The following is a 23579-nucleotide window of genomic DNA, read 5'->3' as shown; positions in this document are numbered from 1 at the left end:
AAGTCTTCATAATCAAGGAATATAGCATTTGGATTAAATGTGGACTCAAGAAAAAAAAAAAGGTTTAAAAACCTCCAACACATTCATGATGCTAGAGAGCAAAGAGGGTTCAAGTTAGTTTGTGGAAATAGAAGCAGATTAAATATCTTGAAATAGTTTAATGAGCCACTATATACATGTGGAAGTGTTTCCATTAAATACTTATCTTTAACCACAAGCCAACCTCTGCAATGTGTGCGCCCTGCTTCTGGTTGGTTAGGAAAATAATTTTTTGATGCTTCTTGAACTATAATTTGCTGGGGGTGGGGAGGGGTATAAGATTCCAAGTTCATCTTCATGCTGTTTTAAAACCCTAACCTTCAAGCAAGAGCTTGATCTATGGGAAACAGCTGCAGAAAAGTAAATCTCCCTTTGAAAAAGTCCAGAATGTATTTTTGTTAAGTATGTTTTGAAGTCATGGTAGGAAAATTAGTGAAAATTGTAAATCTGCTTGCAAATCTGGTCATGTCTAACTCAAAGATTAGGGGAAAGATTCCAATTTAATAGCAAGACCATGACAACCCTAGTTAAGCATGCTCTAGGACAGAGCAGATGGGGCCCTTTGCTCACCTCCACGCGTTTTGGATTTATTGCATGCACCCAACACGTTTCATATTAGACACCCCTTGACTGTGTACTTGAGACAGCAGGGTTCAGTATGCACTTCCTCTGCAGACCAATATATTATTCTAAATTGAGCTAAAGTGTTTCCGTTTCATGAGTGATATAAAGTTCAGATTTGAGTTTTTAGGCAGCAGATCTGCAGTCATTCATCAGATCTTTTCTTCTTCATATTAGGAAAAGTAAGCCTTAAGAAAAAAAAATAAAAATCTGTCTTACTGAAAGTAATTCTGGATTTGGTTGGGTTTCCTTTAAACAAAATACACTTATACTATTGTAATAGCTTACTTGAAGGATGGATATGATCACCTCCTGTTTGGTACGAACATACATTTAAGTTATAGTTTATGATTTCATCTGAAGAGGACTGCTGAGAATGCAGGAGTAAATTCATATTTTAAGACTGAATTTTACTAAAATTCTACCAGAATAAGAAAGCCATTTCATAGACCAAATGAAGAGAGGAACATAACTATTACTAAATGTCTATTACAAATGCTAAAAACCAACACCAACCTTTTTGTTTCTCTGATTTACCCAATGATCAGGACTTACAAGTTACTGCAATTGCACGTTACTATTAGAAATATCAAATGATCACATTTTCTTACCTAAGATTTGTGTGTATCATAGTAGGAAATAGTCAGGGTGTGACATGTACAGGAACTGATAGGATCTGACTTTTTAATTATAAGCAACACACTGAATTTGACATTTCAGTATTTGACAACATTGATATGAAGCAGAGAGCACTACACCATTTCAGCAACTGGAAGAAGAGACCTACAGAGTTGCTCGGTTTTTTGTTGGATGAGTCGATGGTAGTTGGAGAGAGTAGACAGTCCAACCGATCAGTCCCTCCACACCAGCAGCTACTACCAACCCCAGTACTCAATGTCACACTTTCTAGATGCCTTGCACACTGCTGCTGCTGCTGCTTTTAAAATGATGCCAGCAAGAAGACTCTGCTCACTGAAATGCGGTTCTGGAACATATGGTGTATAAAGGCATAAGATAAATGAAACTAAAATTGGCTCTCTATTATCAAGTTATTTTTTATAAAAAGTTTTTAGATTTTATCTTTTAGGTGGCATCCTCAAGATGCCTCCTCTTAAAGTTCATGTTTAAAAAAATCCGAACCATAAAAAATACAGGAAAACTACACACGTCCAGCTTATATTGTCTTTAACTTCGAGTGAAAATTATAAAGGCCATACATAGAAACCCAATAAAAGGGCCAGTTTGAGAATACTCTCTCACACTGTATAAAATAATAACCTTTTTTTAAAAGGAATTGAAAAAAGATACAAAGGCTATGGAAATGCAGAAAAGATTATCAAACACCTGGCCTACAGAGCTCAAATCTGTTGCTCTTTACAAAGTATTAATAAGAAAGTGATTTACACATCGTCTTCAAAAGAATGTTTAATATATCCTTTGTTTCCATCTAAACAGTACCATGAAGTTATGTGTTAAATAAACTAACTTTCTGACCCACCCTTCATACAGCATCCCTGATAATACTTTAGTTACTGTTTATAAATTCCATTGGGGAACAAAAATTGTCCTTATGATCTGGTAACTCCGCCAACTGCAATCTACAGTATTTTGCAATAAAAACACTGTAGTCAGACCCCTTCTTTTATTACTTCCCTCCTGAATCTGCTGCCCAGCAAAGCTGTGCATGCACAAACTTGCAAGTCAAGAAGGATTAGATAAGAAGTTTACTTCATACCCAAACTGCTATTGCACAAAAAATGGATTAGTAATTCCCTTTCTAGGAATGTTTGGCTGCCACTTAAACTTCCCTTTCCTATAAGAAATGTCTCAGTTTCCCTCCAGGCTGCTACTCTATATCTTCACGAATACAGACAAGAAAGGCACATCCACACCACCGTGCCAAAGGATCTCACGTCTTAACACTTGATCTGTTCACATCTGGGCACACTTCAGAGGACACACAGTCCAGTTCTTTTACACAAGATACTTCACTGATGACAGTGCACAGGATTTGATAAGGTAACTAAGAACAAGGAATAGTATGTGTTTTTTAAGATTGCCCACAGATATATTGCTCGTAGTAAGCAAACCGTTTTCATCTCTGTTGGAAGATAAAAGTGAAAGGTAAAAGTGAAAAGACTGTTCAGCCCAACGAGTTGGCAGCACAACAGGTCATTTGAGGGATATTTCATGGTGTCTACTTTCCAAATCACAAACAGAGAAACAGGGAACACTGCCAGCGCTCTCACTCCTCAGAGACTATGTCTGCCATGCCAAGTCACTGAACAGGCAAACATGGTGATGTCAGAAGCATTGCTTGTGTTTTGAGTTGTGTGATTTATAACTAAACTTGTTTAGACAAAAGTGATAACAAAGAGAAACACAAGCCAAAAGAGAAAGCAACAGGTCTTTCTAAATAAGTCAATTCCTAACTGAAAGGAAGGTATGATAATTTATATTAAAATAACTGTCATTTCCTCTCTTTTCAGTAGAAAGTTCACCTTCTTAGCACTTGAAAATTACCAAGCATCAAGTAGAAGTCTCCTTGGTGAAGTGGTATTGCTAAGCCAGGTGTCTCTATGTCCCATGCCACCTTCAAGCCTACATGCCAAACAGCTGGGTCTCGTCCCTTCGGTTTTTGTTCATTAGTTTCTTCCACAGCTGAACCTTTAAAGAGAGAGAGAGAAAAACACCACTAAGATAACAGACAATGTGAGAACCATAAAATACAAAATCTGGTCTAACAATGCAGACTTCATGATATCCTACATTGGTACAATCTTAATAGGCTTAAACTTTCTATAATCTCCAGTTGGCATAATTACCAAATTCAAAAGTACTTAATAGGTAAAAAAAAGCCATATGAGATCAACAATTTTTTGAAACCAACTTTACCAAGATGAAAACTTCACATTAACCACAAAGTAAAGGCAAATCAAGGCAAAGTATGTAATGGACTCAAGTTTTTCTGAAGTTCTCAAGTAAATGTATGGCAGTTTTAGTTAATCTTCACTCTTAATTTTTTTTTTTTTTTTTACATTACTAGAAGAAAAAACAACAACAAAAAAAAAATGTAGCAGCAGTGATATAAAAATAGATAACTTCTAAAAGAATTTCAAGTCATAAACTGCCAGGGCATTTTATGAACAATTTCACTTGTTTACATACTTGCGATTTCACCAAATCATAAACTGAGGCAAAGTAAGGTGAAATAACAGGCACAATCTAGACAAAGTTGAGTGAATCTTGGAATAATATCTGTCATTCTTCTCTCAAAATTATTAGTCTAACATGCTAGATAACATGCGCAAGAGCCAACGATGCTTCAATACATTTGTCACAACATTTTTCTTATCATTAAGCAACATGAATGCATTGAGCTTGGGGAAAAAATAATCCACTGCAGAGAAATAGTACTTAGAGCTTAATCCCTCAAAACTATTTTCATAAGCTTACTTCACTTCGGTATAAATTGAAAGATACCGTCAGCATTTATAACAAGGTATTTGGGAGCTATGGTATAACAGTTTTATGGCTAAAGTAACGGAGCACTTTGAGAGAGGGAGGATGAAGTTTTAATAAGCAGTTGGCACAGAACAGCAGTGAAGGGCTAGAAATCATCAACCCCACAGTATTCCTCATTCTTCCTTAGAAGTTAGTAACCATGTGTGTCCATTTCACTGTCCATTTCAAATATGCTTTCATGTAATAATTTTTGAAAATTTTGTTTTCATCTAATTCCAGAATAAAAATAATAAAGACTTATAACTCTAATTAGAGTATGCACACATAAAATGTGACCTCGAACTCACATTTTCAAAATACTAAAGTCATTCATCTCTAAACAAACTGCAATATTTGTTTAGTTGGGAGCAGCCTTAAATAATTAATAAATCATCTTAATTTTGTAAGTCAGTTACGTATTGTCTAAATTCAGGAAGCAGAGAGACAAAATCTTCTAAAAAGCCAATGTAAAGTTCTTAGTTCAAACTTGTACTGTAAATTCAGTCCCTATATTCCCTCCCTCCACTGCTGCAGTTCTCATCCAGCAGAAGCTTTGGCTCAGGAGCAGCTCTAGGCCTTTCTGTCAAGGAACACACAAATGAGAAAACAAGAGCCAGCAAATACTCAGAAAAATCAATACTAAAGTCTTCAAGGGGCTTTCATATTTTCTGCCCTGTTCAGATAAATCGTAACTTAATTTAAGAAAAATGTTTTCTGAAAACTGCAAATAGGATGGCTTTCAAGGCATTTTTAATGCAATACATCATGGATATTATAAAAAGAGGTAACCTTTCTGGGTTAACTCTCTCTGTTATGCTGCTTTCCCATTCACTTTGGCAGCAGCACTGTTCACAATATGGCACCAATAAAATATAGAACTACAATCAGAGACAGCAATTTCAATCAAAGTTTCCTGGGGTCTCCTCATAAATCCAGCACCTTTGGAATGCGCTCGTTAAAATGACTTATTTTTTGCAGTTTGATAAATTTTTTATTGCTTAAGTACAGAGTTCAAATGTAGCTCACAGTCTCCTTTTCTCTATATTCTCAATTATTGCACCTTATAATTATCAGCAGCAATTGAAACTGATTGCTCCTACCATGTTATTTTGGTAACAAATGGAAGCAAGCTGCTACTAGCTTTTAAATGCAAGCTATTCTGAAAGTGAGGGAAAGGAAAAAAAAAACCCAACAAAAAACCAACCAGACACCTTAACATTTGTGGTGTATCTCTAGGTAGCACTGACAAACTTCTACATAAAAAGAAGTTGTTATTAAATTCTGTATGTCACACCTCAAGCATGACTAAATGCTGTATATTCATTGATATAATTACAGTTCCATTTTAAGTGAAAACATTTAGATGCATCTAAACCATAAGTATTTGAGAGTAAATCACGTGGATCGAGCACATATACCGCACCTTAAGAACATGGATTTACTTTGGAGTAGACCATACAGAAACGGTCACATTTCTTATATTCCCATTAAAAATTCTACAATATGAAATGTCTTCATTAAAGATTTATAGAATTTGGCCTGCAAGAACTCTTCACACTTGTATCCCAAATGAAATGGTGCAACCAGGTAACAAGCTTACCACAGCATAACAACAATACCTCATCAAACCTGTAATTAAGGTAGAACCATGAAAGAGAGAATGTAGCTGCACAAAATTGGCCAGAACATTATGCTTCCAACTAGACAGCTCAAATTTCAGAGATGCTCCAGCTCTAAGACCCGATCTTATCAGGTTTGGTTCAGAACAACACAAAACTTGTTTTCCTGGATCTAGTTTGGTTACTCTTCCACAGCACAGAAAGTAAAAGTAGCTTTAAAAGGTTTCTTTGCTATTCAGCACCAAGATTTTCAAGAGTTTGAGAGCTTTTCGGCACTCTGAAACTTTAAATAGTCTCTATTTGTGTCAAATTGTAATGCCAAACTATATCCTAAACATACTGCTCTTAAATCAGACGTGATCTCTTAGACAGCAGAATCACTGCCAACACATTGCTAAAAACAAGCAGGACAGTAAACATCTACTTTGGCATTAAATCCAACTGACCACTGTTACACAGATACAGAAAAAAAGAGTTGGGGTTTTTTTCAGTTTTATTCATTTTTCAAGAATTTAGAAGAATTTGAGCACATGTTCAGCAATTGATAAAATATATACATTATTACTGTCTTCCATAGCCATTTTTTTTGTCTTTTATGCAAAAATTGAAAAAAAACAAAGCATGCTTTGCTTTTCAGCAGCTGGTGGGAAAGAATTGTGTATCAACCCAGAGATATTTCTTGTGATTGATTACTGAAAAGCCATGGCATAAGAGGTAAATTAAATTGTACTGCTATTTTAACTGTTGCTTGCAACCAGCGTTCACACAAACAGTAACTGGAAGATTTGCCAATGTTGTTCTTATCAATTCACATTTGGAATACCGCCTCCAAATATATCAAGAACAAGAGCACAAAAGAACAAAGAATATTCTGTCATCCCTTCATTCTTCAAGGGGAGACTTTATCTGATCAGATCAGTGAGAGCATGGCTAAAAAAAAGAACTACAAAAAAACAAACCAAACACCACAACAGCTTTAATTGAAATTATGATTTCTTTCTAGAAAATAGGGATTCAGAGCTATTATTTTAAGAGTAATTGGATCATTAAAAATTTATGATTCTCTCAAAACATACTTACAACTGGGCAGAACCTACAAGTTGCAGATGTGATCATTTCACTCATATTCATTTCTATAGTCATATATATTTTTTGACATAACATTTCTATTCTTTCAACAAGCAATATTTCTACTACATTACTGACATTACAAACCATTTAATATAATTATTCTCATCCTGTACAAATATCTACTCCATGACTTTCATCCATTAAGTAGTATATAAAGAGAATTATTGGTCAGCTACAAATTTGGATTGACTTCAATTCTGAACAACTCTGGTAGTTTCAGGATTTTGGTTTTTTTTTAACCTAGTGAGGAAACATACATCTGTAGTGAATCTCAATTATTTTTATTCCCAATTACTATAGAAATGAGATAGCAGTCATTAGGTTTACTGCTAGGATATTGCTTCTAACATCACGCTGTGAACAAACACAAACAGCATTTTCCAAAAGAAACAAGCACAAAAGCTCTTTCAAGATCAGTCATTCCACAACTTAACTGTAAGTTTGTTAAACCTTTTGACACTACCTTGTCAGCGAACACAGCCAGTTCTTTCCTACTTCAAGAGATTGATACAGCAAGTCGGCCTAACTGCAAGATGACAGACAAGACACTGTAAAGAACCTAGAAAAAATTACTTTTCTAACCTCAAACACAGTCTGTGGGAAATCCAGGTACGAGAAAGATGGACCCTTCCAGTGGCTAGATTATCTTCCATCTCCTTTAAGCTGGCAACTGAAACAAGTCTCTACTTCAAAGAACATCTTTAGAACCAACTAGTGCTCTGCTAAGCAATAAAACTTCCTACAAAACTTAGAAAGACCCGAGGGAAAACTGTTCCTTAGGAAATATTTATGGATAAAATCCAATTTTTGAAAATGCCCTTATTCCACTAGCATTTGGATTGCAATTCACTTTTAAATAGAGCAGGAAATAAAAATGGCTTATTAGCTTACTGTAGTAAAATCCTGAACAAGATTTTACCTTAATGCTCTCATGTGATAGGATATTTGTAAGCTAATGTGTTATTAAAAATCCTAAATTGGTCAAAATTTGGAATTCCTGTTCCACGGTAAATTCTGAAAAGTAAATTAATTCTTAATAGTGTTGGTGACAGTATAATTGAACACACATTCTGTAACGTATTCAGGTCTGCATATGCACCATGACTGCCATTCATGCACTTTCATGCAGTATTCACACTAAAAGGAAATTTCCCAAATTGTTGTGAGGGTCAATTCTTATCGCTTGATAACTACTTTTAACCTGGTGTAATGTAATGCATTTTATTTTAATGTAAATAAAAGCAAATAGTATTCAGATGAGCACTAAACAAAACATCTATCTTATTTTGTTGTTAGAAATGTACCTCATTTGAAGTTGCTTTGAAACAGTTTGACACTGGAAACAAGAAAACAGTGATACTAATTAGAATATCAGCTTGTTCCAATACCTTTATGTGGCTCTCAAATTTCTTTTCTGGCATATTAAAAGCTGCTTCTACTCCAATTAATACTGATCAAAGTTTCAAACATTAAGTTTTCATTATGATATCAAACGCTGAACAAGGGAACAAGAAAATAAAGTTGTTTCAATTACAGTAGTATCAGTTTTAATGCTATTTAATCAAATATGTGGGTACTAAACAAATAATGATATAAGAATGCAAATTAAAGTAGAAAGAAAACATGTAACCTGAGTTGTGCATCTCTAAACAGTCTGACAAACAGCTACTGTAACAGAGTGAGACTGCTTGACTCCTAGGGCTCCTGCTGTTCAAAATCTGAAAACCTGGGGATTCTTCACTCGTGTGAGGATGGATTGGTACCAGCCATGAAGCTCGGGAAGCCAGTGCTTCCCCAGGCCAAGGGGCTGCCCCAGGTCCTCCGCGTTCCGAGCCCCAGAGACACCAGTGAGAATTTGAGGAGGAGGGAGCTGACAAAGAAACCTACAAGACCTTAGCAGAGAAGAGAATCAAGCTGGTTCTAACAAAAATCAACATGCTCAATTTATGTTTGAACTTCCCACATAATGTGTTTTCTCCCAGAAAATTACTAAGCCATCTAATCAACATCTTCTAAAGAAAAATTGTTCCATCAAAATATTTCTGACCACCTCTACTCTTGTTATTATGTATTCTATTACGATTCTGTGATGGTCTTTAGACACTACAGTGAGAATTCAATGCTAACTCAGTACTAAATGAATTAATGAAGTAAGTATTAATAAAAGATACTGGAATAAAAAGCAAACATATTTACAGACAATGGAAAGAGGAGTCAAGATACAATTCTACAAAGATTTAACAACAATCCACACAAGAAAGACATTGAGGGGCTGGGGCAAGTCCAGAGAAGGGCAACGGAGCTGGTGAGGGGGCTGGAACACCTCAAGTCTTATGAGGAGAGGCTGAGGGAGCTGGGGGTGTTCAGCCTGGAGAAAAGGAGGCTGAGGGGAGACCTTCTCGCTCTCTCCAACCCCCTGAAAGGAGGGGGTAGCCAGGGGGGGTCGGTCTCTTCTCCCAAGTCACAGGTAATGGGACAAGAGGAAATGGCCTCAAGTTGCACCAGGGAAGGTTCAGATTGGAGATTAGGAAAGATTTTTGCGTGCACCAGGGGAGGTTCAGATTGGACATTAGAAAAGATTTTTGCGCAGAAAGGGTTCTTAAGCCTTGGAATGGGCTGCCCAGGGAAGTGGTTGAGGCACCATCCCTGGAGGGATTTAAGAGATGGGTTGACACAGTGCTTAGAGACATGGTTTAGTGATGGGTTTTATCATAGTTAGGTTGATGCTTGGACTCGATGATTTTAAAGGTCCCTTCCAACCCAGACAATTCTATGATTCTTCAAAAAGCTGTGGAGCTTCTTCATGCTTCACAGTTATGGAGAGCTTGGAAAGATTTTTGCGCAGAAAGGGTTATTAAGCCTTGGAATGGGCTGCCCAGGGAAGTGGTTGAGGCACCATCCCTGGAGGGATTTAAGAGATGGGTTGACATGGTGCTTAGAGACATGGTTTAGTGATGGGTTTTATCATAGTTAGGTTGATGCTTGGACTCGATGATTTTAAAGGTCCCTTCCAACCCAGACAATTCTATGATTCTTCAAAAAGCTGTGGAACTTCTTCATGCTTCACAGTTATGGAGAGCTTGGTAAGAGATATAGTAAATATTGACAGTGTTTGTGAACTGCAGAAACCACCAACACACTGAAATGATATGGAACTGGAAAGAATAACATTATAGGCACTGACAAGTATATAACCACCAGCATTTGAAAGCTATAAACAGGAAATTAGAAGAGCAAAAAAGACTCTATTATTGCTCTAAAATCAAGCAGTCTGATTACTCCTCTTGGATGCACTGGGTAGAAAACTTCAACACACACCAGTATTTAATTACAATGCCATATTCATAAACTATAAACAGGTTTCATTTCCTTCAATTTTGGAATAAGTAGGCCAACTAAAAATACAGCTTCGTTTCAGGGTTATACAACGACAACCACAACCTGCATGCAGACAGATGGGCAAACTGTTTCCACGTGAAGGTACGACAGGACATTTCCCCGTGCCGCTCAGGAGCCACGCTACTGCACCTTCAACTCTCTCTAAAGTTCATTACACTGACTTGAGCCATGCTTAAGAGCAATCAAGTGGAATTCAACCTTGTCCTGGTTTGGAACTGACTTCAAAAATAATTTGCTGCCCCAAAAGCGTCCTTTACACTATCTCCAGAAACCCTGAGGTTTTAATATCACCATCCCCTGCCAAGAGATTATTTTTTTTTCCTCCCCTTTCAATTTGATCAAAAGCTTTTGGAATTATTGCAAAAAGTAGAAGAATTTGAAGTAGCAATTTTTAAATTATTTTGCAAATGCAAATGATAGAATGATCAATTTATTCACTGGAAAGCTCCTAGGTTTTTTAAGTTTTCGTGTCTATTTTTAAATCCTTCAGGAAAAAAATATAAACTTTTAAATATAAGTGCATTTATGAAAAAAATTTGTAGGTGACAAAAATATTAACTATATAGAGATACCAAAATAACTCTTGGTCCAAATATATCAAATAATTCTTTCTATCCTCATCAATCAAATCTTGCATAGAATTTGCAGTGTTTTTAAAACAGCATAATTTTTACCTAACTTGCTAAACTTGAAGAAACAAAATCAAGTGACAAGTTATAAATAAACATAGCAGCGTTCTTTTTTGTTGATTTATAGCTCTCTGAACTTCAAGAGACATTTTTTCCCCTCCATAAGTAAGTTTTATGTTAAAGTAAAAAGTTTTTAAGCATTTTACAATAAATTCTCACAAACACTATTATTACTACAAGTTCATGCTTATGTTTCTTTAAATATTTTTTCAGTAACATTTTAAGTTATCTACAGTACTACTAAAAAAAATGCATTTACTGGACAGAAAACATCAACATTGTTGGTAAATAAGACACAAAAATGCTTATGGGAAAAATTAAATTTCTGCTGATCAGGGAATCTCTTCTATTCAGCCACCTAATGTTTTATGTCTAGGAAAATATAAATATGATGATTTCCCCTGAACATCAAATAAAGAAGTGTACCATAGTTTCAAAACTAAGAAAAGAATGCAAATGAAAGTATAAACTCTTATTTTTACATCACCATCTTTAGCCAAAACCTACCAAAGTCATCGTGAATTCTTCCCATGTTTGGAAGCAAACATCAAAGGATTTTTGGAAGGACTAAAAATCAGTTCTGAATTATAAAACATAAGGGAGCATTTGCAAATTCAAATTAAGTGTCTAAATTCTAGTCTTATGTTTACAAAACTGGAAGCCATTAAAAAAAAGCCAAGGCTTTATTCAAAAATTGTTAGGAAAAAATAAATAAAAGTCTTCATGTCTTTATAAAATAAAGATTAAGATGGGAAAGATACTTTAAACTAAAAATGAAATTATTTAATGACTCTTCAACGACACAATTTTCCCCCTAATACTGCATTAAATAACCAGTAGTCTGCAAAGCCTGTCAGGCAACAAGTCTTTTAATGACAAACTTCCACCCTTTCCAACTATAGAAATGTTGGCAAGTCCTCTGCAAAACATGCACTAGTGCTACAGCAAGCCTAGACAAAATATATATACTTCCAAGGAAATACAGTAATGCTTTTATACAAAACCAACCTAAATTGATCTTCCCAAAGAAAGGAGAGTAGTAAAATCAGCATAAAGCAGAAGCAAGTCTGTATAGGATAAATTACACAATGAAGATAGTGATCTCAACTACAATGAAACATTTTACAGAATAGAAAATATGCACATGCATTAACTTGAAATAGGTATTTGACAGATTTTGATTTCCTGGCTCTTAGTCAGGAAGCTAATCGTACCAATTTTTAAATCTACTTAAAGAATGACTGATAAGCCAGCTGCAGTAAACACAGGTATATTTTCTACAGGTTTTAGTAGAAACAAAGATAAGGCTTAAATACAACAACACATTCAGAAGCACGTGACAACTCTAGACTAGCATGCAGGTGTGCTTATGTACATACCACAAGGAAACATAAAAAAGCTTCAGGGATTTAAGATATTTATATCACTAGTCAACTCATACCTCCCATCACTCACCTTCACAGCTGTAACTGTACACGGCAACCGTTGACCTTTCAACCAGATTCTCGTCGTGGTGCCAGCTCACTGCCATGTTCCCCATTCCAAAATAAGGTTCTTGTTTCAAGTACAGCATTTGCAGGGGATCCATATAATTTAACAGAGTCAAGTTATAAGATGTTCTGCTCTTGAGACTTATGTAGTCATCCTCTGGTACACAACAACTGCTTTGATCTTCTGAAACAGACCCTTTCTCCGTAGGAGAAGTAGCAAAATTTTGTTCTCTATCTATGACAGCAGTATCTTTAATTTCTTTGGTCTCAAACAGATTTTGTCCTTGCAATGCCTTGACTGCTTCAATATGCAAGTAGTCATTAAGTCTGATTAATGCTTTACAAGCATCATGTATTTCAGGACTGCAATAATTTATATCATAACCTTCAGTAGGCCAAGGAACTGTAAATAATCTTGTGTTCAAGTACTTGTAAGTGCATCCTGGCTTTCCAATTAATATACGAGACACTGGGGTAACAAAATCTTTTCCTTTGATTCTTACAAGATCTTGAAAGAAACATTCATGTTTTCGCAAGGTCAGAAAGCCTTCTTGTACCATTTCATGGAGTTCTTCAGGTATCGTGTCAGATTTTCCAAAAATCAGCTTGGAATATTTGGTCTTCCACTAAAGGAAAAAAAAAAACACAAAAAACAAAAACAAACAAACAAAACCATCAAAAGAATTATTCTTTTTACATGAACCAAAGTATTTCATATACTCAAGAACAGACAAGGCTAAGTTGATATGCTATCAAGCATGAGTCTAGAATATGGTGAAGAAATAAATGCCAATATTTGTTACTTTCTTTTCATATTTCAATATATTGCACAAACTGTGGATATGTACAGTGGCCTGTGACCAGAGAGTATCACCAGGTCAAATCTCTAAATAAATAAATCTGAGAATTCTGGCAGAACTCAATAGAACAAATAAGCTCCCCTGATAAATCTGTAGATAAGGCTACCTTTAAGTATACAAACAATGGAATATAAAGCAGTAACAAAGTGACTCCTCTTTTTGCGATGGTTGCAAAGACCGCTCTGTCTCATTCTGATGTACAGAATTCTAGAGGGCTACACAGTAAACTGATATAGTTTTATATAACAGTTTTTAGGGTAAAGATAACAAAATGAAAATGTAAATTTTCAAAAAAGACCAACATTCTGCTGCACTTCACCTTTATTTTTCAAAATAGTCTTTGACATACCAGTCCTTTCTATTTTCATATTCCTCAATGCATGCCAGTTAACTCTCCTATTTTATATAAAAGTTCCCCTTTTAGATAAAAAAATTAAGAATAAAATCCAAACCTATCCTATCCCCCCAGCATCTCCCCACCTATAATACCTTTTTTACACTTTTTCCTGATATCCTCTTCTGACCACACCAGCTCTGGTATCAGCTGGAGTCCAGAGTCCAGCAGTTTGTGGAGGCAACAGCTTCCAGGAAGGGATGATGCTGCTAATCGGCAGTATCTTGCTTTGTGTCCCAAACACTGCTTCCCTCCCCAGGAAGGCTTGGATAACTTTATTTTGTTAACCTGGTTTTCTAAGGAAGTGAGTATCATATAATCACACCTCTTATTGGCTGCCTGTAAACCTGCTTTAACTACTACTGGGACTGTTTGGCACAGTGGACAAAGAGTAGAGAGTAAGTTCTTAAATAGACCAAGTTCCTATGTATTTCATTAAAATTAATAAATAAATAAAAGAAACAGATGTAAACTAGCGTCCTTAGTAAGTGAAAGGCTGTGATGTGAGCTTATCAGGTGTCAATTAGCATGTGTGAAGCTTAAAACGACTCACAACCTATTTCCTTTTGTCCAGAAGGTAGTCACTAGTCTGGGCAAAAGGTAAACACAAATGGCGTTGTGGGGAAAAAACATAAAGGTCAACTGAAATCAGAAGGAATTAGGCAATGGGGCAAGAGCACATGGATGGACAAAACTGATCTATCAAAACTTTTACTAACATAACAGTTTATGCTCAAAGTGCTTTTAAAAAAACAAGTAAAAGCCACAAGCAAAAAAGCACCACACTGTCCTACAATCCAGCTGTGGGCTCCTTCTGGTGCAACTCAAAACCACTTTACCAGTACTACCTACTTCCAAGTCAGATTTGAACCTGCTTTCCAGGAAATTAATTTTAAAATCCAGAAGAGGTGCCTTTGAAAAATACAAACCAGGCAGTATGCACATTTTCTACCGCATGAAAACAGTTAGACTTTTGCATCATAACACATTGTTATCTTACAACACTGAAAAGGTGGCTTTATAGGATCATTTGTTTCTACCAAAAGGGGGAATATAAAAGGAAGTCTATTTTAAAAACAATGATTACACATAATAAATCTTAGTTTACGTATAGACCTTGCCACGGTATCTAGTGAATTTTTACAGTGAAGCTAACTCCCTTTCTTCACACTTTCTTATAGTTTCCAAAAACTAGATTCCTAGAGAGGGGAAAAAACTCTGTACCAGTATCTACAGATAATAATAGTTTCTGACAACACTATTTACGTGCTTACCCTTAAACACCAAATCTTGAAAATAGTCCCAGATATCTATTTGAAGGTCCCTCTACAATCCCCAGCACAGAATACTGGATCCCAGCTTTCATTAAAAGAATTGAATGCAAGCTTGATAAACACAATTTGCCTGAGCTTGCCACAAGCCTGAAAGGATTCCTTTAGAGGCCCCAAATGCTCCCCTTCGTTCCAATCAGTGCTGTCTATCTCAGGCTTTGAACAGTATGGTGAAAAAATCCTTATAAAGAATAATTAGTGAAGTCAGTAACTGCAAATGCTAAGGATTTACAGCTATAGGTTACAGTCAGATGTGTGGGTATAGGTTGATGGGAATCAGAAGTATTCTTTCACAAACATACTTAATCATGACAGAACATCTAAAGGTTATTACTGCATGATTTGTTTCATTATGCAAATGATATGTAGACAAGAACAAGCATTAACAGTTCTATAGGAGTATCCCAGTATTCCTTTAAATAATTCTCTGTATTGGACTAACTCGGGTCAGATTAACCAATTACCACATGACATACTCTATTCTGGCATATTTCAAAATGTCATTGTTACTACATATTTTAAACCACTTAACATATTGAATATCTGACATGAATCACACACATGAAATTGCCAACAATTACTACAAACAGAAGGAGGGAAATAACAATACAATGTAAAACAACTAAATGCCTGAAAACATGCCCTAGAAAGGAAGCACACAGATTTTACAAAGGTAACAACATCGCATTCCCCTCCTGAACCAGAGAGGTAATGTCTTCCACATTTTATTGCCAGCCAAGTCAAAGGCACATTACCTTTGGGCTGTGCTTTAAAGATTACGTGCTTAACAACTATTTTATCATGAAGTTTTATACAGTATACTTAGGATTTTACCTTTAAAAAATAACCCAAAACCAACACACACTGATATCTCAGAAGAAATCAGGAAGTAGAAACACATTTCTGACACATCACATGAAAATCGTACCAATTTTTAAATCTACTTAAAGAATGACTGATAAGCCAGCTGCAGTAAACACAGGTATATTTTCTACAGGTTTTAGTAGAAACAAAGATAAGGCTTAAATACAACAACACATTCAGAAGCACGTGACAACTCTAGACTAGCATGCAGGTGTGCTTATGTACATACCACAAGGAAACATAAAAAAGCTTCAGGGATTTAAGATATTTATATCACTAGTCAACTCATACCTCCCATCACTCACCTTCACAGCTGTAACTGTACACGGCAACCGTTGACCTTTCAACCAGATTCTCGTCGTGGTGCCAGCTCACTGCCATGTTCCCCATTCCAAAATAAGGTTCTTGTTTCAAGTACAGCATTTGCAGGGGATCCATATAATTTAACAGAGTCAAGTTATAAGATGTTCTGCTCTTGAGACTTATGTAGTCATCCTCTGGTACACAACAACTGCTTTGATCTTCTGAAACAGACCCTTTCTCCGTAGGAGAAGTAGCAAAATTTTGTTCTCTATCTATGACAGCAGTATCTTTAATTTCTTTGGTCTCAAACAGATTTTGTCCTTGCAATGCCTTGACTGCTTCAATATGCAAGTAGTCATTAAGTCTGATTAATGCTTTACAAGCATCATGTATTTCAGGACTGCAATAATTTATATCATAACCTTCAGTAGGCCAAGGAACTGTAAATAATCTTGTGTTCAAGTACTTGTAAGTGCATCCTGGCTTTCCAATTAATATACGAGACACTGGGGTAACAAAATCTTTTCCTTTGATTCTTACAAGATCTTGAAAGAAACATTCATGTTTTCGCAAGGTCAGAAAGCCTTCTTGTACCATTTCATGGAGTTCTTCAGGTATCGTGTCAGATTTTCCAAAAATCAGCTTGGAATATTTGGTCTTCCACTAAAGGAAAAAAAAAAACACAAAAAACAAAAACAAACAAACAAAACCATCAAAAGAATTATTCTTTTTACATGAACCAAAGTATTTCATATACTCAAGAACAGACAAGGCTAAGTTGATATGCTATCAAGCATGAGTCTAGAATATGGTGAAGAAATAAATGCCAATATTTGTTACTTTCTTTTCATATTTCAATATATTGCACAAACTGTGGATATGTACAGTGGCCTGTGACCAGAGAGTATCACCAGGTCAAATCTCTAAATAAATAAATCTGAGAATTCTGGCAGAACTCAATAGAACATATAAGCTCCCCTGATAAATCTGTAGATAAGGCTACCTTTAAGTATACAAACAATGGAATATCAAGCAGTAACAAAGTGACTCCTCTTTTTGCGATGGTTGCAAAGACCGCTCTGTCTCATTCTGATGTACAGAATTCTAGAGGGCTACACAGTAAACTGATATAGTTTTATATAACAGTTTTTAGGGTAAAGATAACAAAATGAAAATGTAAATTTTCAAAAAAGACCAACATTCTGCTGCACTTCACCTTTATTTTTCAAAATAGTCTTTGACATACCGGTCCTTTCTATTTTCATATTCCTCAATGCATGCCAGTTAACTCTCCTATTTTATATAAAAGTTCCCCTTTTAGATAAAAAAATTAAGAATAAAATCCAAACCTATCCTATCCCCCCAGCATCTCCCCACCTATAATACCTTTTTTACACTTTTTCCTGATATCCTCTTCTGACCACACCAGCTCTGGTATCAGCTGGAGTCCAGAGTCCAGCAGTTTGTGGAGGCAACAGCTTCCAGGAAGGGATGATGCCGCTAATCGGCAGTATCTTGCTTTGTGTCCCAAACACTGCTTCCCACCCCAGGAAGGCTTGGATAACTTTATTTTGTTAACCTGGTTTTCTAAGGAAGTGAGTATCATATAATCACACCTCTTATTGGCTGCCTGTAAACCTGCTTTAACTACTACTGGGACTGTTTGGCACAGTGGACAAAGAGTAGAGAGTAAGTTCTTAAATAGACCAAGTTCCTATGTATTTCATTAAAATTAATAAATAAATAAAAGAAACAGATGTAAACTAGCGTCCTTAGTAAGTGAAAGGCTGTGATGTGAGCTTATCAGGTGTCAATTAGCATGTGTGAAGCTTAAAACGACTCACAACCTATTTCCTTTTGTCCAGAAGGTAGTCACTAGTCTGGGCAAAAGGTAAACACAAATGGCGTTGTGGGGAAAAAACATAAAGGTCAACTGAAATCAGAAGGAATTAGGCAATGGGGCAAGAGCACATGGATGGACAAAACTGATCTATCAAAACTTTTACTAACATAACAGTTTATGCTCAAAGTGCTTTTAAAAAAACAAGTAAAAGCCACAAGCAAAAAAGCACCACACTGTCCTACAATCCAGCTGTGGGCTCCTTCTGGTGCAACTCAAAACCACTTTACCAGTACTACCTACTTCCAAGTCAGATTTGAACCTGCTTTCCAGGAAATTAATTTTAAAATCCAGAAGAGGTGCCTTTGAAAAATACAAACCAGGCAGTATGCACATTTTCTACCGCATGAAAACAGTTAGACTTTTGCATCATAACACATTGTTATCTTACAACACTGAAAAGGTGGCTTTATAGGATCATTTGTTTCTACCAAAAGGGGGAATATAAAAGGAAGTCTATTTTAAAAACAATGATTACACATAATAAATCTTAGTTTACGTATAGACCTTGCCACGGTATCTAGTGAATTTTTACAGTGAAGCTAACTCCCTTTCTTCACACTTTCTTATAGTTTCCAAAAACTAGATTCCTAGAGAGGGGAAAAAACTCTGTACCAGTATCTACAGATAATAATAGTTTCTGACAACACTATTTACGTGCTTACCCTTAAACACCAAATCTTGAAAATAGTCCCAGATATCTATTTGAAGGTCCCTCTACAATCCCCAGCACAGAATACTGGATCCCAGCTTTCATTAAAAGAATTGAATGCAAGCTTGATAAACACAATTTGCCTGAGCTTGCCACAAGCCTGAAAGGATTCCTTTAGAGGCCCCGAATGCTCCCCTTCGTTCCAATCAGCGCTGTCTATCTCAGGCTTTGAACAGTATGGTGAAAAAATCCTTATAAAGAATAATTAGTGAAGTCAGTAACTGCAAATGCTAAGGATTTACAGCTATAGGTTACAGTCAGATGTGTGGGTATAGGTTGATGGGAATCAGAAGTATTCTTTCACAAACATACTTAATCATGACAGAACATCTAAAGGTTATTACTGCATGATTTGTTTCATTATGCAAATGATATGTAGACAAGAACAAGCATTAACAGTTCTATAGGAGTATCCCAGTATTCCTTTAAATAATTCTCTGTATTGGACTAACTCGGGTCAGATTAACCAATTACCACATGACATACTCTATTCTGGCATATTTCAAAATGTCATTGTTACTACATATTTTAAACCACTTAACATATTGAATATCTGACATGAATCACACACATGAAATTGCCAACAATTACTACAAACAGAAGAAGGGAAATAACAATACAATGTAAAACAACTAAATGCCTGAAAACATGCCCTAGAAAGGAAGCACACAGATTTTACAAAGGTAACAACATCGCATTCCCCTCCTGAACCAGAGAGGTAATGTCTTCCACATTTTATTGCCAGCCAAGTCAAAGGCACATTACCTTTGGGCTGTGCTTTAAAGATTACGTGCTTAACAACTATTTTATCATGAAGTTTTATACAGTATACTTAGGATTTTACCTTTAAAAAATAACCCAAAACCAACACACACTGATATCTCAGAAGAAATCAGGAAGTAGAAACACATTTCTGACACATCACATGAAAAAAGTTTGGTCTTCTTTAAATCTCCCCCCTAGTAAAAAGTTTGGTCTTCTTTAAATCTCCCCCCCTAGTCACTGCCCCACAGCCCACATAAGGAAAGCATTAAGGCATCAGAACACTGTTCGCACTGGACACCACCTTGTTTTGGGGGGATGGGGAGGGGAGTAATCATGTACTCTGTGCTGTACCTCTGACAGCAAGTATTTAAAGGGCGATTCGCTGCTTGCTCTGAAAGAAGCAGGTATGTTACTCACAAACACAGGAGAAAAAAAAAATGCCCATTTGATGCTCAATATTTCATAGGAGTATTACACATTTCATGTTAAATACACACATGCTCTTTTTTCTAATGGTGGTACTCAACACAGAGACTCACCCTACAGGATGACTCAAGTGATAGAATAAAGTTAGAAGTCAACAATAAGGACCCTTGATAAGGAAACTGCCACTTCCATCATGAGGTGGTAGTTTATACTTCAGAGATTTGTCAATTGCCTTGCTAACAGACTTTTTCTTGTTCATGACTGGCTTTAAACCTTACATTTTTTCAGCCTATGGTTTGGAGCCTATTTCTAAACTCCTTCATCAGGCAAAACGCGTTGAAAGAGGATGTCAGTGAAGCTTTTGTTGTGATGGAATTTCTTAGTTTTGTTCAGACTGTACATTTCCATACCTGACAGGATTCTGTAGTTTTTCACTTGCATCCTATCTAACCTTTCCAACAAATTCAAAGGATACTAATTTATAAGGGGAGGATCCTTAAAGAAGTAAGGCAGCTCTCTCCAGGAAAGGCAGACTCTAAAACTAAACTGTATGTGAGATTTTATTTCGCCAATTTGCTGTCTTCTTGCTCTTCTTTTCCTCTCCATCTGTAATACATTTAGGCATCATGGGACTTGTAATATCTACAGCTGTGATTAAAGTAACCTTTCATAACCACCGTAAGAAGCTAAAAGGTGATGCTTATCATTATACATACACTTAAAAAAACCTAGCATGCACATAAACACTTCACAAAAAGTATAATTCTATATGATTCAAAATGAATGTATCTAAACTCTATTAAGGCACGAACAGGTCTGATTGATTTAACTGCTTATCCTGTTCCCATTATCTCCTGTATTTATGGGTTTATAATACCGAGCAAATGAGATGCTACTTGGGCAACCTTGGCTCCATCTTCTCTTTTCACGGCAGCTCCACGATACTGTTGAATTACAAAGATGGGAAAAAAAAAAAAAGAGATGCTGGACATAGCAGCTCTTGGCAGCAAGATATAAAAGGAGAGAACAAACAGAAGGGGATGGGAATAGAAAACAGTAAGCTACCAAAGTCTTAAAAGGGGGAAGGAACTTCTTGAACATTAGTTTAAGACTGAGAAGAATGTGCTTGGGGTTGGTTTTTTTGTAAAGAAAAAAAATAAAAATCATTCTGTTAAGCTCTTCTACATGTGACTTGCCTTTACACACAGAAGTGCTTTTATGGTTAGCAGGGAGTTACATGTTTTCATGTTATATTATCCTTACAGCTGTTAAAGATGCCAATCGAGCTTATTTATGCTACCTTCAGCACTGTAAGACTACTTTTCTTGGCCTTGGAGTCCTGCAAAAGAGAAATTTATCCTTGCAAGGAAAGAGTCAGACCTGTTTTTATGCTACCATATACATCTTTGAGCCATATGTCAATACAAGGAAGGTGACATGCCTGTAGTGTAAGCGTGCTCACTGTAGCTGTTCAAACTACGAGATTCTTTCTTGTGCTTTTCATCTTACCGTGTTCTCATTTGATCTGACCGAACCTACAATTCTTGCCATGTGTTTTGTAGCTGACCTAGAAAGATCCAAGATAGATGCAGAATATTCTACCAATTTCATGATACTCTTCCATACACTTATTTGGTTTATTACTACTCATGTGGCTACTGGGCCTGTTTTCACTTTGATTTGGTCTCATCTGAGGCATGCATTCCAGTTTTCACAGTTTGTTTTGTAAGCAGTCTGAAGGGTTTCTTACTGTTTGAAAGTAGAATTAAGTGAAAACATTTCAAATTTCAATGTTAATATTTTCCCTATTTTGCCAAACCTGAGATATAAAGAATAGTTCTTATCACAAGTCAGGGGAAAAAAACCAAACAAACAAACCCCAAAAAACCTTAAAAGAATGTTGAGACGTATTTTATTTTAACAAAGCATAAGAAATTCCAATTCATTGCTACATGTGTTACCTGGTACTCGGGTATTGATACTCGGGGCTAAATCCTACAAATAAATGAAGGTCACAGAGTTTTCAGTTTTGAATACCTGAATTCTAGAGGTCTTACTTAGCACCACCTGAAAGGACATTATCAGCCATCAGGATACCTTCCTCACATCAGATTTCACAGTATCTCTTTGAAGAAAGATTTATTTGTTGCTCAGTGCAAACAGTCATTTTAGTTGAAATCAAGTACAGTTAAAGTACATTACCAATTGATGGAAATCAGCATCGGCTGGTGTCACATATGGAAGTCTATTCTCTCCAAGTTCTTCAAGAAGCTTTTTTTTCTGTTTTGGAGGGACAAAATTGAAGCAGAAAATTAGACTAAAAACCAAGATAAAAATAGCCAAGTATAAAACTAGTTGTATTAAAAAGACACAAACGTGCAATTATTTCCCTTACTACTTTCAATTCTCGAAAATTAAATAAGGAAAAATAGATGCAAAAATCAGTGGAGCTTTTCCACTTACAAAGCTGTAATTCAGGTAAGGTTGTTTAAGAGCACACGGACATTTTTCCTTCCAAATTTTTCTTTAGGTAATCACTCCTTATTACGTTCATGAAAATCCATCTTGGTCTGATGTTCTTCAGAACTATACCTACTTTGTAGCTTGATACTAATTTCCCATTTCTTTTTATGTTCTACTTCAATTTGTTAATTCAAATGCCATACTCAAGACCTGCCATGCCAGCAGACAGCCACAAATCTGCCGCGATGTTGGGAGTGCGCTAAGAACCAGCTGACTGAAGAACAGGTTTTCTCTGTCCCCCTTCTTCTCCTAACTCCCTCTTTACTTCTCTTTAAGACTGAGTGAATCTCCACCAATGGAGATGGCTCCACTCAGCCAACAGGACCACCAAGAAATTGCTAAAATAAAAGCCTGATTTTCCCCAAATTGTATTTTCCAGGTAAAATTAAAACAGAATCTTTGTATGCATTATACAATTAGTTGTACATCTAAAGCACAAGGGAAGCTTGAAACAGGCCATCAGATTTTTTGAATCAAACAATCCCAATCCATGACAAGTGCATTCACGTTTAGCTACCCACAGTCTTATTCAACACTGATTCAACATAAGTGCAGATTAACAACAGTGTAAAAATTGATACCAGTGGAAGTATTGGCCTAGAAAATTAATACACTGCTTCCTTTATTTTTTTCTTCTTTTAGCTTGCAAGGATGGTTTCTTTACAAACTTTGATCATTAATAAATATTTTCTAATAAAAATGCAACTCAAAGATCATAAAACTACATCTGCCATAATTCTTGATATATTGCAGATAACAGGATTCAAATTCTCATTTTTATAGCAATATTTTCAACTACATAAACACTATCACAAGAAATAATTGCAACTGCACCTCGCTCAACACTTTTATGTTGTAAGAGCAAGACCAGATGGAAATAGAATACAGTTTTTAAAAGAACAATAAGGGCATACAACAAAGGAAAACACAGAATAAGTTAAAATAGGGTATCACTAACACTTTCATAAAACCAAGTTATATAGGAACAACTACATATTTCATCACATAG

General features: G+C 36.0%; 1 protein-coding gene across 3 annotated transcripts in view; it reads right to left on the bottom strand.

The window, feature by feature from the left end:
- The window catches only part of FTO (fat mass and obesity associated), a 266969-nt gene that overhangs the window by 199174 nt on the left and 44216 nt on the right, over positions 1 to 23579 (bottom strand). For 2 of the 3 annotated variants that reach the window (XM_014942098.1, XM_014942097.1), the window contains exons 1-2: positions 12458 to 13112; positions 3184 to 3327 (exon numbers count right to left, since the gene is read on the bottom strand). In XM_014942098.1, the coding sequence (XP_014797584.1) occupies positions 3184 to 3327; positions 12458 to 13052 (739 nt within the window). In that variant the 5' untranslated portion in view covers positions 13053 to 13112. Of the gene's footprint in view, positions 1 to 3183; positions 3328 to 12457; positions 13113 to 16246; positions 16908 to 22249; positions 22328 to 23579 lie in introns of those variants that run through there. The other variant, XM_014942099.1, reaches the window with a different exon arrangement.

The sequence above is a fragment of the Calidris pugnax genome, unplaced genomic scaffold, assembly GCF_001431845.1.
Source record: "Calidris pugnax isolate Ruff unplaced genomic scaffold, ASM143184v1 scaffold28, whole genome shotgun sequence".
Lineage (NCBI taxonomy): Eukaryota > Metazoa > Chordata > Aves > Charadriiformes > Scolopacidae > Calidris > Calidris pugnax.
This window is presented reverse-complemented; position numbering and strand designations above follow the sequence as displayed.